This window comes from Planococcus citri, chromosome 2, assembly GCF_950023065.1.
Source record: "Planococcus citri chromosome 2, ihPlaCitr1.1, whole genome shotgun sequence".
Classification (NCBI taxonomy): domain Eukaryota; kingdom Metazoa; phylum Arthropoda; class Insecta; order Hemiptera; family Pseudococcidae; genus Planococcus; species Planococcus citri.
Genome location: NC_088678.1, coordinates 41,879,083 through 41,892,672, shown reverse-complemented (window position 1 = coordinate 41,892,672; position 13,590 = coordinate 41,879,083). Strand labels below are relative to the sequence as shown.

At 32.5% G+C, this 13,590-nt stretch overlaps 1 protein-coding gene across 1 annotated transcript in view; it reads right to left on the bottom strand.

Moving 5' to 3' along the window:
* Positions 1–13,590, bottom strand: part of LOC135835826 (inhibin beta chain-like) — a 50,884-nt gene that overhangs the window by 32,498 nt on the left and 4,796 nt on the right. The window contains exon 2 of the mRNA XM_065350258.1: positions 7,418–7,795. Within this exon, the coding sequence (XP_065206330.1) occupies positions 7,418–7,795 (378 nt within the window). The remainder of the gene's footprint in view (positions 1–7,417; positions 7,796–13,590) is intronic.

The window sequence follows — 13,590 nt, the reverse complement described above, 5'->3', positions numbered from 1 at the left end:
TACGCATCACTGATAAGGTTCGGATATGCTCGGAAGGGTTCGTTGAGTTCGGATTGAACATCGGTTAGCTTCGTGCATCTTCTGTGTTGCACTTTTACTGCACTCGGATGAAAATTTTTCAATTCAGGGCATCCCAGAGTCTTATCAGTGACACAAAAAGACGATAATTTTTTGGATGGACATACTTGGATTTGGCATTAAGGTAACAATAAGATATAAAAGTTTGGGACCAAACAATTTTAATAACATAAAGTGATTTATAACATTAACCGTTATAATAATAAGCGACTTTTACTATATTTAACTTATCTATACTTGTAAATACTAAACTTATAACATAGAAAACAATCTTTTCTTGTGGGCAGTTGGTGAGAAGCCCTAAGCAAGTGCACCGACTGCACCACAAAAATCCAAATAAACCTCATGGCAATAACTAGGGGACCTAACTTGTTGGGATCACCCCTAGGTGAAATCACTCCCCCTTAAAACTTCAAGATGGGTTGGGGCTCAGTTGTGATCGGAACAGGTATGCGTGAAAATGAAACCGGGGAAGTGACAACTGGGCCTTAGGCAACTGCCTAGGGGTTTGGGTCGCGGTGGACAATCCGTCTCACCTCCCCCTCTCCCCTCCCCCTCCCTGCTTAGACTTGGAGTGAAGCTATAATTATATTTAGACATTTATGTTTATTCTAGTAACCCTTAGTCTAAGATTGTTTTTTTCTTTATTAATAAAATATAAAATACCCCCACCGCCTGGTGCGGATAAAAAAAACAAAAAAAACTAGGTACTTGTAATTTTCATTTTTTACTCAATTTTTCAATCTGAGTGAGAAGAGTCCAAATATGAACAGTTTTTCCTTCATAGAGTAAGGAGAATATTTTGATTTTTTTTAGAATTTGCAAATGGAATTCAGTAAAAGCTGAAGTGGAACTCTAAGAAGTAGGTAGGTACTAAAAGTAAATGTTCAAAAATTTTAAAAGAAGTTCTCCAAAACTTGATGTCAACTAATATTTTTAACCATCTTCATTTTTGGACTTTGGCGATTAGGGAAATATGGGGAAGGGGAGGGGGTTGAAACAACAGATGAAAAAATTGCAAGAAAAGATAATATACTCAAAAAGCTGAAAAATGGTCGCACATCCACATCGATGAGCAGGTTCAAAAGCACCCCAAATTCGTATCAAGAATCAATTTTCAATTCTAATAAATCATAGAGAAGCATTCCAATCCAGTCAGCACTTTTTACACTATTATTACAAGTATCGCTCTATAGTGAATTCTAGTTGGAAAAACAAGTAAAATCGAAACACAGAATTCATCGTCAGTTTAACGATCTGTATCTTGTCTAACACGGGTGTAAAAATTGGTTAAATTGATTGATTCAAAGTTTCTCACTCGATTGCCACACATGTAGGCCTATAACATTTAATCTAGGCGATTTTAATGGCTCAGATGGAACCTAAGAAGTAAACATACGAAATATTAAATTCAATTCTCGAGCCTATATAACCTACTTAAGCGGAAGTTTTTAAATGGAAATCAATAAATAATAACATCATTTTATTGACATTCGTATTAAAATATCGTTATCTAATTTGTGCAACGGCTATCTTAACTTTTTACGATTAAACTTTTAAGTAAGTTTATAAACTTTTGATATAAGAAATTTTATAGTTTGTTATTATCAAATATTATCCGCGTTTGTTTCCGATTTAAATTTAAACCATATAGAAGAGCTCGTAAATTGCGGTAATATTTTCATTGCGCAGAGATACCTATAAGTAAGTATGTAAAATGCATATTGTAAAAGCAATCGTTAAAATTACCCCAGTTGGGTAAATTTTTAAGGGCTGTTCTGTTCTTATTCGATGCACATTGAAGAAGATATTCGTTTTCTCACATAGATAATCCTATGTAACTAGTATTATGATGCTATACGACGTGAATTGAACAACATTAAAGTAGCGGCGCTTAAAGCGAAACTAAAACCAGTTCGAACTAGAACGGTTATTTGAAAAAAAAATACAATATTAAGTTTACAAGCTCCTTCAGCAATATTAAAAATGTTACTATTAGCAGTATTAATTTCATTGAAAATACAACCATATGTTGGGCTTCTTTATAAGCGGCGCGTAAATCAATTTATCTACAAATACGAGTTCAAAATGAAAAGGTAGGTAACTTTTTCATTATTTTTTATACCTTATTAATTAGAAGTTACACAGTTGATCTATAAATTTGATCTGTGTTGATTTATACGCGCGCAAACTAACATGTGTGAAATGTTGACTAGACCAGAGTGGACATAAAGTAGCTTGGATTGGTATGCTTTAAGCTGCTGTTTAATGTGGAGAACGCTGAGAATTGAATTATTCAGGCGCAAAGTGGTTGAAAAGATGGCCCTAGGATCATGGTGTACCTTTTATCACTGATTTTAGTTGGCAGTTTTAAAATTGAAAAAGTAAAAACGTGTTTGAATCAATTTTTAAATTTTCAAAAATTTTCAAGTTCAGTTTGAAAATGATTCAACTTGGAAAGTTCTGCTGGAATTCCGCTCACTCCTTCAAAAAATTTGATTTTCATCAACATTAAAGTCAAAAACTCGATTCGATCTCTTGAGAGATGACGCTCACGCTTCATATGTAAATTGTGGGAAAATGAACTCAGTCCCAAAACCCCGTCAGAAAATTGTAAATTTTAACATTTTTACTTCACCCGTGTCATTTTGAAATGGAATACGCAGCTTCAGAAAAAAAGATCGCAAATGAATAAATGCCCAAAGTCCGAAAATTGCAACTTCCCCGGCCTGGGATCTTGTGAATAAAAAAAGTTACACCCGTTTAAAGTTGGCCATCTACATTTATCTATTTTTTTAAAAGTTAAAACCATGAAGAAATTCTGAAAATAATGGATTAGCCAATTTTAATCTCGTAGGATGTAAATTCTTAGCTCAAGATAGGGAAGTGGGGGAAGGATTTTTGAACTTTTGAGACTTTCTTAAATGGGAATCTTTTCCTCCTCCCCCAAAAAAGTACTAATTTTGGATACTTTTTTGCCTTTTTTCAAAAATGTAAAATTCTTGGTACTTCATAATTAGATTTTTGTTCCCTCTAGTTTGAGGGAGACGAGGAAAATTTTTCCCACAGAGTAATTGTAAAGAGTAGGAATTTTCGCCTAAATTATTATTTTGGTCCAATTTATTATAAAGATTCCAACTGGTAAATTTTTCTCCTGAAAGCAGCCTTTTTACTTTGGAATCAAAAGCAAATAAAGTAACATTGTCAAATTCTCTAAATTCAAAATGAATAAATTCGTAATTTTTGAAGACTTATCACCCCACAAGTCCTAATTACGTACATCGAAAATTATTAAATTTATGAAAAAACACCCTTCTGGGCCCTCTCTTCCAAAAAAATATCAAAATCGAAAAATTAAAATTAAAAATTGTCGTTTTAATTCAGACACCTACTTTGAGAAAAAAAATCCGCGTCATAAAACCATGAGAATTCCCACCCGAAAGTCAAAACAAACGAAAACGCGAAAGAATCGAAATGACGTGAAAAATGCACTTCCTGAACGTAATGTTAAAAACCAACAACTTTGTTAAACTTGATTTTTCATCGTTGGCAAGAAAGAGAAGACGTATCGGAAGGAAATGATTTCGGCTCGAGAATAAAACGAAAATAAAAACACCCGACACTTGCCGCTTGTTGGTTACGAACTTTTAACGCGACTTTAAAAATTTAAAGCACTTAATAAAACAACTTTGACAAAAAAATTTGCCAGAACGGTTGCTTATCTACGTACGAGATTCGACGAACGAGTAGAGGGTTTTCTTTGGATGTGAAAAATTACACGCAGGTTAATAAAAGTTTACAAATCGCGCGATTAAATAGATCGCATTTAATTCGCCCTTTTTATTTTATCAATTTACCAACTTGGTGAAAGGAGTATAATGGTGACTTTTATTGCCTTACTGCGTTTCCGTTTACTTTGCAAACCAAGTAAGTAGTACGAGTAGATACGAGAAGTAGATTGTTTCGTAGAAGTATTCGCCTTAATGTGAGAACATAAGGGCAGATAAGTTGCCTACTTTTAGCCAGAATTTGTCGGCGTTGGAAACAAATGATGTAGGCAATTTATTTTACTCTTAAGTAAGTTGTGATTTGTACCTCGTGTACAAGGATATGAAAAGAAGAACACAGAACGTGTGCAAATAGATAAATTATGTAATAAGATTTACTCAGGCGATGAAAAATGTTTGCAAAAAAAATCTTGGGGATTCAAATTGATTGATTAGTATATACCTAACACGTAGATAGATAGTTTTCAATTCGGATCTATCCAAGTACATACATAGGTAAATGATTAATTGAAAATTAGCTCACAAACAATGCGAAAAAAATTTTAGTTGATTTTCAAAAGCATGAATTTGGAGTTCTAAGCTCAAGAAATTTTAATCAAAAATTTAAAAAATGGCTAAAATAAACTTGATAGGGTCACAGGAATAAGAGCCAAACTCTCCAAAAACACAGTTTTCCTCAAAAATAATTTTAAAAATAATTTTTTAAATATACTTATCAGAAAAATTTTGGGTCCAAACAAAACCAGATTGAAAGAGCATGCAAAAGCACCACGAAAACACGACGCAAAGTTTTAGGTATTAAAGCTCACTTTCCAAATTTTGGAAAATTAATACAAATCAAAATTGGGTCAGAAGTGAAAAAAAATCATCTACCTAAGTAATTGAGATATAGAAAGTTGAATTTGATCATTAGGACTACCCTATTTTCAAACTCGAAAATCGATTGGAATCAATTTGAAAACAAATTCGAGGTCATTTTGAAGAATTCTAAAGCCTCCAGCAGCTTGAAAATTGCTTCTTTCAAGAAACTAAATAATCCTATGACAAAAATCTTGAATTTAGTACTCGTATGAACCACATTTTCCACCTATAAAATCAATTGCAGACGTTTTTAAGTCGTTCTGGAGTATCTATAGCTACTCTTTTGAAAATTATAACTTTCTAAAAACGCTTCAAAATGGTTTGATTAGGTATACATATTTTTTCAAAATTTATTGCTGTCGGTGTGACCTCTTATTTTTTTTTAATAATTTAAATGTGATTTATGAAAATTTTCCAAAAATATACTTGAGGCTCCAGAATGACTAAAAACGACTACCTATATGTGTAACTTTTGCCAGAAATGGACTTCAGGACCTGAAATTTTGTGCTGGTGAGGTAGGAATAATAAATGACGAAAATTGAAGATTCCCAGGGTTAGAGCAGGCTGCACATTCTCACTTTTTGAGATTGTAGTTATAACTATTTTTTTTCTTAATTAGGGCCCCAAAAAATGCATCCTCTAATCCAATTCAATGAACTGCTCAAAAATTAATTTTTTATTGACTTCAACATTCAAGTACGTATAATGATTATATATTTTTTGAGATTTTAAGGAAGTGGGATATTCGATTCAAATTTTAGTCCAATGCATTTCATTTTCTATGAAATTTTGATTGTGACCTATTTTTTATAGCAGTTCAAACTGATTTTTCGATGCAGGCAAATTTTTAAAAATTTTAAACATTGACAAAAAAATTGTTTCCCAGAGGATATTTATTCAGCTAAAACCAATTTCGGTGTTTACCAGCCTACTTGGAGCCTCCGGTGAGTTTTCAATTTCTTCATTTTGTAGCAAATTTTAGCAAGGTGACCCAACCCAAGTATGATTTTTTGACAAGATTTAAAATTTTAAAGAAGTCAAAAGATTTAAAATGGATCAAATCAATTAATTGTCTGGCTGGAATTTTCTTTTACAGTAAATTTTTGAGTTGGGCATTTTCAAAGGAAATAGAAATTGAATTTTCAGCAGCCTGTAAGTATACATTTTTAAATCAATAGCAAATGATGGTAAGTAGGTAGGTAGGTAGATACTTATTATGAAAAACTAGAAAACAATTTTTTATCAATTTTCCAAACTTTTCTAGGCTCAAAAGTAGTCATTTTGTTCAAAATAAATTTCTACTCAAAATGTGATAATTTACTCAAAATATCATCAAAAATACATTGTCTTTCAGATCAAAAATAATATTTTTGCTCAGAGATCATACGTCTAAGAATGACATTTTTTGCTCAAAAAAAGTCATTTAAATCATTTTTGCTCAAAATAGCATTTCTTGTTCAGAATGGTATTTTTTGCTCAAAATTTTTACTCAAAAATGTTTTTCTATACTCAATGCAAAAGAGTTACTATTTAGCTTCAGAAATAACATATTCTGCAAAAAACTACTTCGTTTGTTCAAAAAATAACATTTTCTGCTTAAAATGGTACTCACGTTTTTCGCAGAATGTCATTTTTATGCAAAAATGGTGTTTTTAAATCAAAACAACACTAAGTATACCTCTACCTATTCATTTCTAAATTCTCAAAAAATCAATCCCTGTGACTGAAATTTTGGTTGCCGTCGATATGAAACATTCTACATAAATGTACAATTTTATACTCGAAAAAATCCAAGACTAGAGCGCCAAAATTCGTTGCTTTTTTATTCCATCCAAATCAACTACACATATCTAAATCTTCCATAATTTGAAAATGTTGCCACAATATTCAATCACCGATGTCACTCGAATAGGCAACCAATAACGCGATATCTTCATCGTTCAATCAATTCTCAAATGCCTCATCTTCTTATACCCCTACAAGTCTCAAAATTGGCAACACTTTTACAACTCGTGTAACGTAGACTGCAGCATCGCCAAATGTAAGGCAATAAAACTAAATACGAGTATAAAACACACAGACATCGCGTATTATAACATCGAATAAAATTTTGACTTTCAAGAATCTCGATCTATACGTTCGAATCGATCAAATAATACTTTATTTCTAAATGGCTCGGAGATGGTCGATAAGAGAAGTGTGTGTTGTTGTTGTTGTTTTTTTTGCTAGCCATTTTCATATAATTTTTGAGAAAAACTTTTTCTCCCCTGAAATTGTAATCTAGTTTTAAAAACTCTCATAAATTTATTCAAGCAATTCTTCTGATAAGTTGAAATAGAGAGAGCTGCCCTTAATAAAATGTTGCTATGCTGTTCAACTATCATCGTTTTTCATACGCTCCAACAGATATTTGACAATTTTCGAAAACGCTTCGCAACTCCACATTCGAAACGTATCGTGAAAAAAAAAAGGTCGAAACTAATCTGCTTTAATGTGACCGGAGTAGCTATATGTATACTTTTCGATGATTTTAATGGTTTTTGGTAATTTTTCGCGCGGCTGGGTCGATTCAAAAAGATATTTCAAGGGCGATTTTGGTCTATTCGAAGTACGAATTTTCAAAAAATGAAATGTAATGTACGTTATAATAATTTGATAATATTGTATAATGAAACTTTTAAACACAAACCTGGTTCGGCGAATCCAATAATTTCGGACGTTCGACCGTAGAAATCATCGGGTTCAGAATCCAGCGTCGTAGTCGTCCTACTGACAGCCGTACTACCTTCATCCATCAGTAAAGGACTTGGTTCTAACGATAAGGCATCTAATAAAAATTTAGTTGAGCGAGCCGCCGTAACGTTTGGCGTACTCGATAAACCTAATTTAGTTAATATTTGTTGCTTGATGATTTCTATTCTTTGGCTATCTAAATTGACATCGTGCCTTTTATCGCGACTTTTTCTTTTCTTATTACTTCGTTGATGATGGTGATTATGATCATATTGATTCGGATTATGCCTACGATGATGATATCTCCTTAAATTGGGACATTTGCTGCCTCTATCTGAAACAAAAACACACAATCTACAATACCTATTTCTATTACAATAGGAAACTATAAGTAAATACATTGGTACATGCTATACTACATATACTATATCTATGTACATACAAAAAGTACCCAGAGCTTTTAAAATTTTCCACGTGTTTTTCGCATAGGATAGTATACCTGACTACGAGTTATAATTGATCGTCATTAGACTTGCAAATTGACGATCGTAAATTTATGGGTACATCCGAGTTGTTGAATACCTAGGTTATGTATGTATTCGTAAATACGCGTACAAGTATATCGAGCAGAAAACCGAAAAAAAAATAGGCACCTAACTCAAGTTTCAGGATGCGTTTAATGTTTAAATGATGGAAGGTCAAGTATCGGTATTCGGTACGATAGAGATTTTCCTCTTTACAAATTAACAACTTTCGCCAAGCTCAAAGATAATGATTTGTATTAAAATCTTTCCGTCGCTCGACAAGGCCGTTGGTTAAGATTAAGAACAGCGTCGACTGTTTTTATTTGAAAAAAGGGTGTTTGTATTCGGATCAATTATTTTATTGCTAAAGTTTTATTAATGATTTTTTTCTTTCTTTCTTTTTTTTTTACATACATTTACCTAATAAAGACTCCGCAGCTCGCTCTTGAGAACGTGTTGGCGAACGAAAGAAATTTTAAAGGTTTTCAAAGGGCATGTCTCGAGATTTTTTTAGCGGACGTTTTGAAGTCATTTCGATGAACGTGCTAGTTTATCTATTTTCCCATTTGGGTGAGAAGAAGGGGGGAGGTAGATGCTTGGAAAAGGACTGCGTATTTATTAAGGCAGCATTTTGAATTTTCCAAAATGGCCCATTAAAACTTGCATTAACTAGTCATATTTCAACCACGATTTCATTTTGAACCTCACACTGTCAGAAAAATAGTGTTTTTGAAGGTTCAAATTTTTTGTAAAAATACACGTGATTCAACAGTTAGAAGATTTGTAGGTAATATTTTATTGGTTCTGATCATCTGCGATCCGGCACTAATTTTGAGGCTCACTTTGAACACGAGTGAGAAAAAAGTATCAATTTTTGAGGGTCCTCAAATTTTTATAAGAATTTTCATAAAATTGGATTAGCTATGTATAAGGACTACAATTTTTTGGTCAATTGACTATCAAAATAAGGCGCCTTTTTCGCGATTTTCATTCAACTTTTAGCTAAAGAACATGCGACGAGATCGACTAGTGCAATCGAAACTTCTTTCTCAGTAAAGGCTTGGCCTATTTTCATATTTTGTTCTGCGATCGATTTCGATTTATTTTTAAAACTCTGTTATGTTCAATAATCGTATAATAAAATGTAAAAAAAAAACAATAACCATGTTTTTTTATTAATCATTTTTCGTTTAACGTTAATAAAAAAAAATGAATTTTCAGAGCTCGAATTCGTATGTACTTGGAAAAGTGTCTTTTTTTCTCTCTCGCATCAAAAGTATACTTTAAGATTGTACATTCGGATTTTTTGAGATCTTATAACTGAGGAGCTCATTGCAAAAATAGCTCTTGTCCAGAATGAAAATAAAAAACAAGCAAGACAAAAAACCACTGTAAAGTCCTGATGAATTGGTATACCTAGTGTATTCAAAGTGATTGTTACTCTTAGAAAAACTTTTAGAGGGCTATCACACTGATGCATCCATACAATGCAGTGGAGAAAAGAACCTCTCACATTTTTTTTCAAAGTGACAAGGGCTATTTTTGCAATGAGCTTCTCACCTTTTTTCCAAAATTATGAGCCTTGAAAAAGTACAATTTCACTCATGTTGAAAGTGGGCCTTAAAATGTAAGAATGTTAGAAAAGAAATGAAAAATGGGGATAACGTCTCCACTTCAAAGAAAGTTTCAAATCATGGATACGTTTTTTGCTTGCGTTGATTTAATTTCATATAAAAATAAAAGTCTGACAAAATATCACTAAACTTATTCATTTGCATTTTTTTTTTCGATATGATCCTCAAACGATCCCAAGACTTCAATCTCCCAATCCCACATTCTAGATTTTAAATCTCGTCTTGGAGAATTGGGTCCTTTAAAAATATGTTTTTTCTTACTCACGTCGAAAAAGCTCTCCATGAATCAGAAATTCTCAGAATTCTATTTTCTGAAAAATTGAGACCACAATAAGGGACATTTGTGGCCCTCAAAACGCCATATTATACGTATGTAGGTAGGTACGTAGAATAATAATGATCATAAGTATGCAAGATATTGAGAGTAGCAGTTGGCCAATCCCAGTTTTCAAGAGTTTATAGCAATTTTTTGAAAAATTGGGCTCCTAAAAATGCTATTTTAATTTTTCTTACTCACGTCTAAAGTGAGCCTCAACTCTCAAAACATGATTTTCGCAGAAATGTGACCAGGAACGACGTTTTTTGAGTATTAAAGACAAGGATAAAATTTAAATACTACCAGAATTCCACCTTCATTTCTAGAGGAATGAGGAGGGGGGGGGGGGTTCAACTCTTACCTTTACCAAAGTTTCTGATTTTTCAATTTTTTTAAACTGAAAATGTAAGAATTTCAATAAATTGTTGAATTTTGGGAAAAAATTAAAATGTCTTGATATGGTATTTTTTGGGATTCGTTTTTTTAAAAAGATGTTATAACTAAAGTATAAAATACGACTTGTAAAATTGTCAGCCCCCTATCAAATTTTTCTCCTTTTCCCACAGTTCTCTTTTTTAAAAATAGGTAGGTGAACACTTTTTTTTAAATTTAGATATTAAAACGACTCCAATTCAAATATGAGCTCATATGAGCTCACGTAAAGTAAACAGTAAGGTGAAAATTATACATAAAATGAATAAACTTCAAAAGGGTAAGGTAAGCAAATCGCCTTAAGTGAAGTTTTCAACATTTGGTCATTGGTGAATGAGATGGTAATCGACAGTGCCCTCACAACACAGGATATTCACACTTTTAGCTCAATCTACATGATACCATTTGGCACACGAGTGAATGTTCCAGTGCATAAAAGCATTGCTTGATGTTGAAAAATTATGTGGCTATTGCCACCCAGTGAAAATTTGTTATTTTATGCTCTGGAATGTTCCGCTCACAAACTGCACCAAACTGTTTGAAATTTATGGTCATCTGAGATCCAAAATCGATTTTGAAATTCTAAAAATGACCACCATTTCATTAGAGTGAGTCAAATCGCCACCATTTTCACTGCTTTCGCGGTGATTTGAATCATGAATGTCCCTTTTTTTATTCTGAAATTCGATAACACTTGAACTAAATAAGCTATGGAAATTCAACTAATTTTTTTTTTTTTTTTTTAGTTTGAGAGTTGAATCAGGACCAAGCAAAGCAGAGAGAAACGGACTTAGAAAACAGCATCTTCCTCCAATTTTGACCAAATTGATTTACAACGAAAAAAATAATTTTATGGGTATTTTCCCAACCTCTCCCCCCCCCCTTTGAAAGGTCCCATCCCTCCAGGAAAAAAAATGTTGACTAAATTACCAAAACACTCTTGAGAACCGCGAACTATTTCTCAAGATAAATGTACCTCATACGATCAAAGCGCTTAGAACGATCGGTGATTGTAAATGAAAGCACACAAAGTTTTTCTACTCTATTACTCGAGTCGGATAATTTTTTACTACTACGGTACCGGCATTTTCGTGCTTGTACAATGAAGCATCGAAATTATACGAGACCTTATCAGTTACTATATACTCTCGACAAACCGTAAACTTTTTATGGTCAATCTCAAATACATGGGCGAGAATTAAATAAAAGATTTTCATACAATGCGAAATAAGTTGAAGTTTTTCTTCAATGAAAAGTTTTAACGATAAAAAGAAGCTTTTTGTGCAGAAAAAAAAGGGGGCAAAAAAAGGACGCTCTCGCTCTCAAATTTGAATCGCCACCAGTATATAAATACAAAAGTATCTAAATGCTGTTTAAATTTGTATTTCGTTCGAACACATTTTTCCAACCCAAAATTGCCAACACAATAAAAGAAATCGCGTACAAAAGATCGGTTAAACTTTTATGGTATCAATCACAGCTACGTAAATGAAACTTTTAACCAGACTGAATAAAACGTCTGGCGTATTTTTTCTGCCGTTTAAATTCGTCTGACAACTGTTTAGAAGTGCATAATAGTCGAGGGGAGTTTCTAATTGAAATTTTATTTTAATAAATTTCGGTAAGGATGTAGTTCTCAAGTGTAGTTTGTAAGATCGTTATAGTGCCCTCTTCTTATAGCGCGTCCAGACTGAAATTACACAAAGAGCTTTTGATGACCTTCATAAATTTCAAGTTTGTAACACACTTATCTATACGTAACAATTTAAGGAAAAATTAAAGGTCAAAAGGTACAAGGACTGTTTATACTTTTGTATACCCTTTACACTTCGCCCCTGCATTCGTAAATTTTTACATAATTCAACTCTCGTATTAAGCGTTACAGAAATTTATCAGGATGTCTCGGATCATCTACCTATTTACTGAGTATTTATCATTTTTACCATTTCCGCATTATCAGCATGAAAATTATTCGCTTTAAATGGCTAGTTCATAAATATAAACTTTTCCAACGACTTGGCGAATTTCTTATTCGTTATTCCCCAAATATCTTGCACTATATTCATTTTTAAAGCTGGATCTTCTACAAGTTTTTCTTTTTAGAGAAATATATTTTTTTATGCGTATAATACTTACCTATGAAAAGGAAGTTATTAGTCAAGGTGCATTAAAAAGGATATGGGTAAAGTTTTTTTTTTTCAATATATACCTGCAGCTGGAGAAGAGATTAGAAAAATCTGCATTTTGACTTAATGGTCATGGTCAATATTTTTTCAAAATGTCACCCTCTAAACATACTTACCTACCTACAATTTTATCGAAGGAGCAGAAAGGGATACAACGTTTTAAAATGTTTTCAAAAACATGAAGTGGGAATTCCAGTATTCAAAGTTCACCCGCACTAGGATAAGTTCAAATCAAAAAGAAAACAGAGAAATCATCTTTTAAAAAGTATATAAGTATGTGACGATTTTTTTTTTTTTTTTGAAACTTTTTGCAGATATTTTGACAAAAACTGTTCCCGTAAAAAAAATAGGTACGAATTGAAAAATCAATCATAATTAAAACATTAATCTCGATTAAAACCAAACCAAAAACACGCGGAAATGAAACAAAAGGACCGTAAGACGATAAAAAATGCACATCTACATCACAATGTATAATATGTACAATCCATAAATACGATAAAGCTACCACAATGTATTTATTACGTGAGGAATTGAAACGTTGAAAATTTTTCGAAGTTCTCATTTCATTATTTAAATGTGCAAGTTCTTCCCTATTTAATCGTACATACATAAACTTTACTTATCACGTTATTACATGAATGACCCGCATTGCGTATATATTCGATTGTGTTTTTCTTTCGCGAGTTGATTGGGTTACATTACGGGTCGGTGCATATTTTTCTGTCGAATTTCCCATTGTAATTATGAAAAACGTAAACTATTGTGTTGGCATAGCAAATTTTTGGGTGGGTGAACATTAAAAAATACAAGTAAGTAGTAATTTATCATTCTTTGAATGAACACGAATACACGAATCAGTGTACTTTTCAAATGTCCAGTCGCTTCAGATGTCTTTGATTTCACTGATTTACGTGTACATGTAGGCACATTAGAAGTTGGAATTTAACTTCTTTGCAACGATTAATATATAACTTTGATTGACACCCTTATATGAAGTAGATGGGTAAGAATTTATTGCAGTGTTTTTTTTGTGT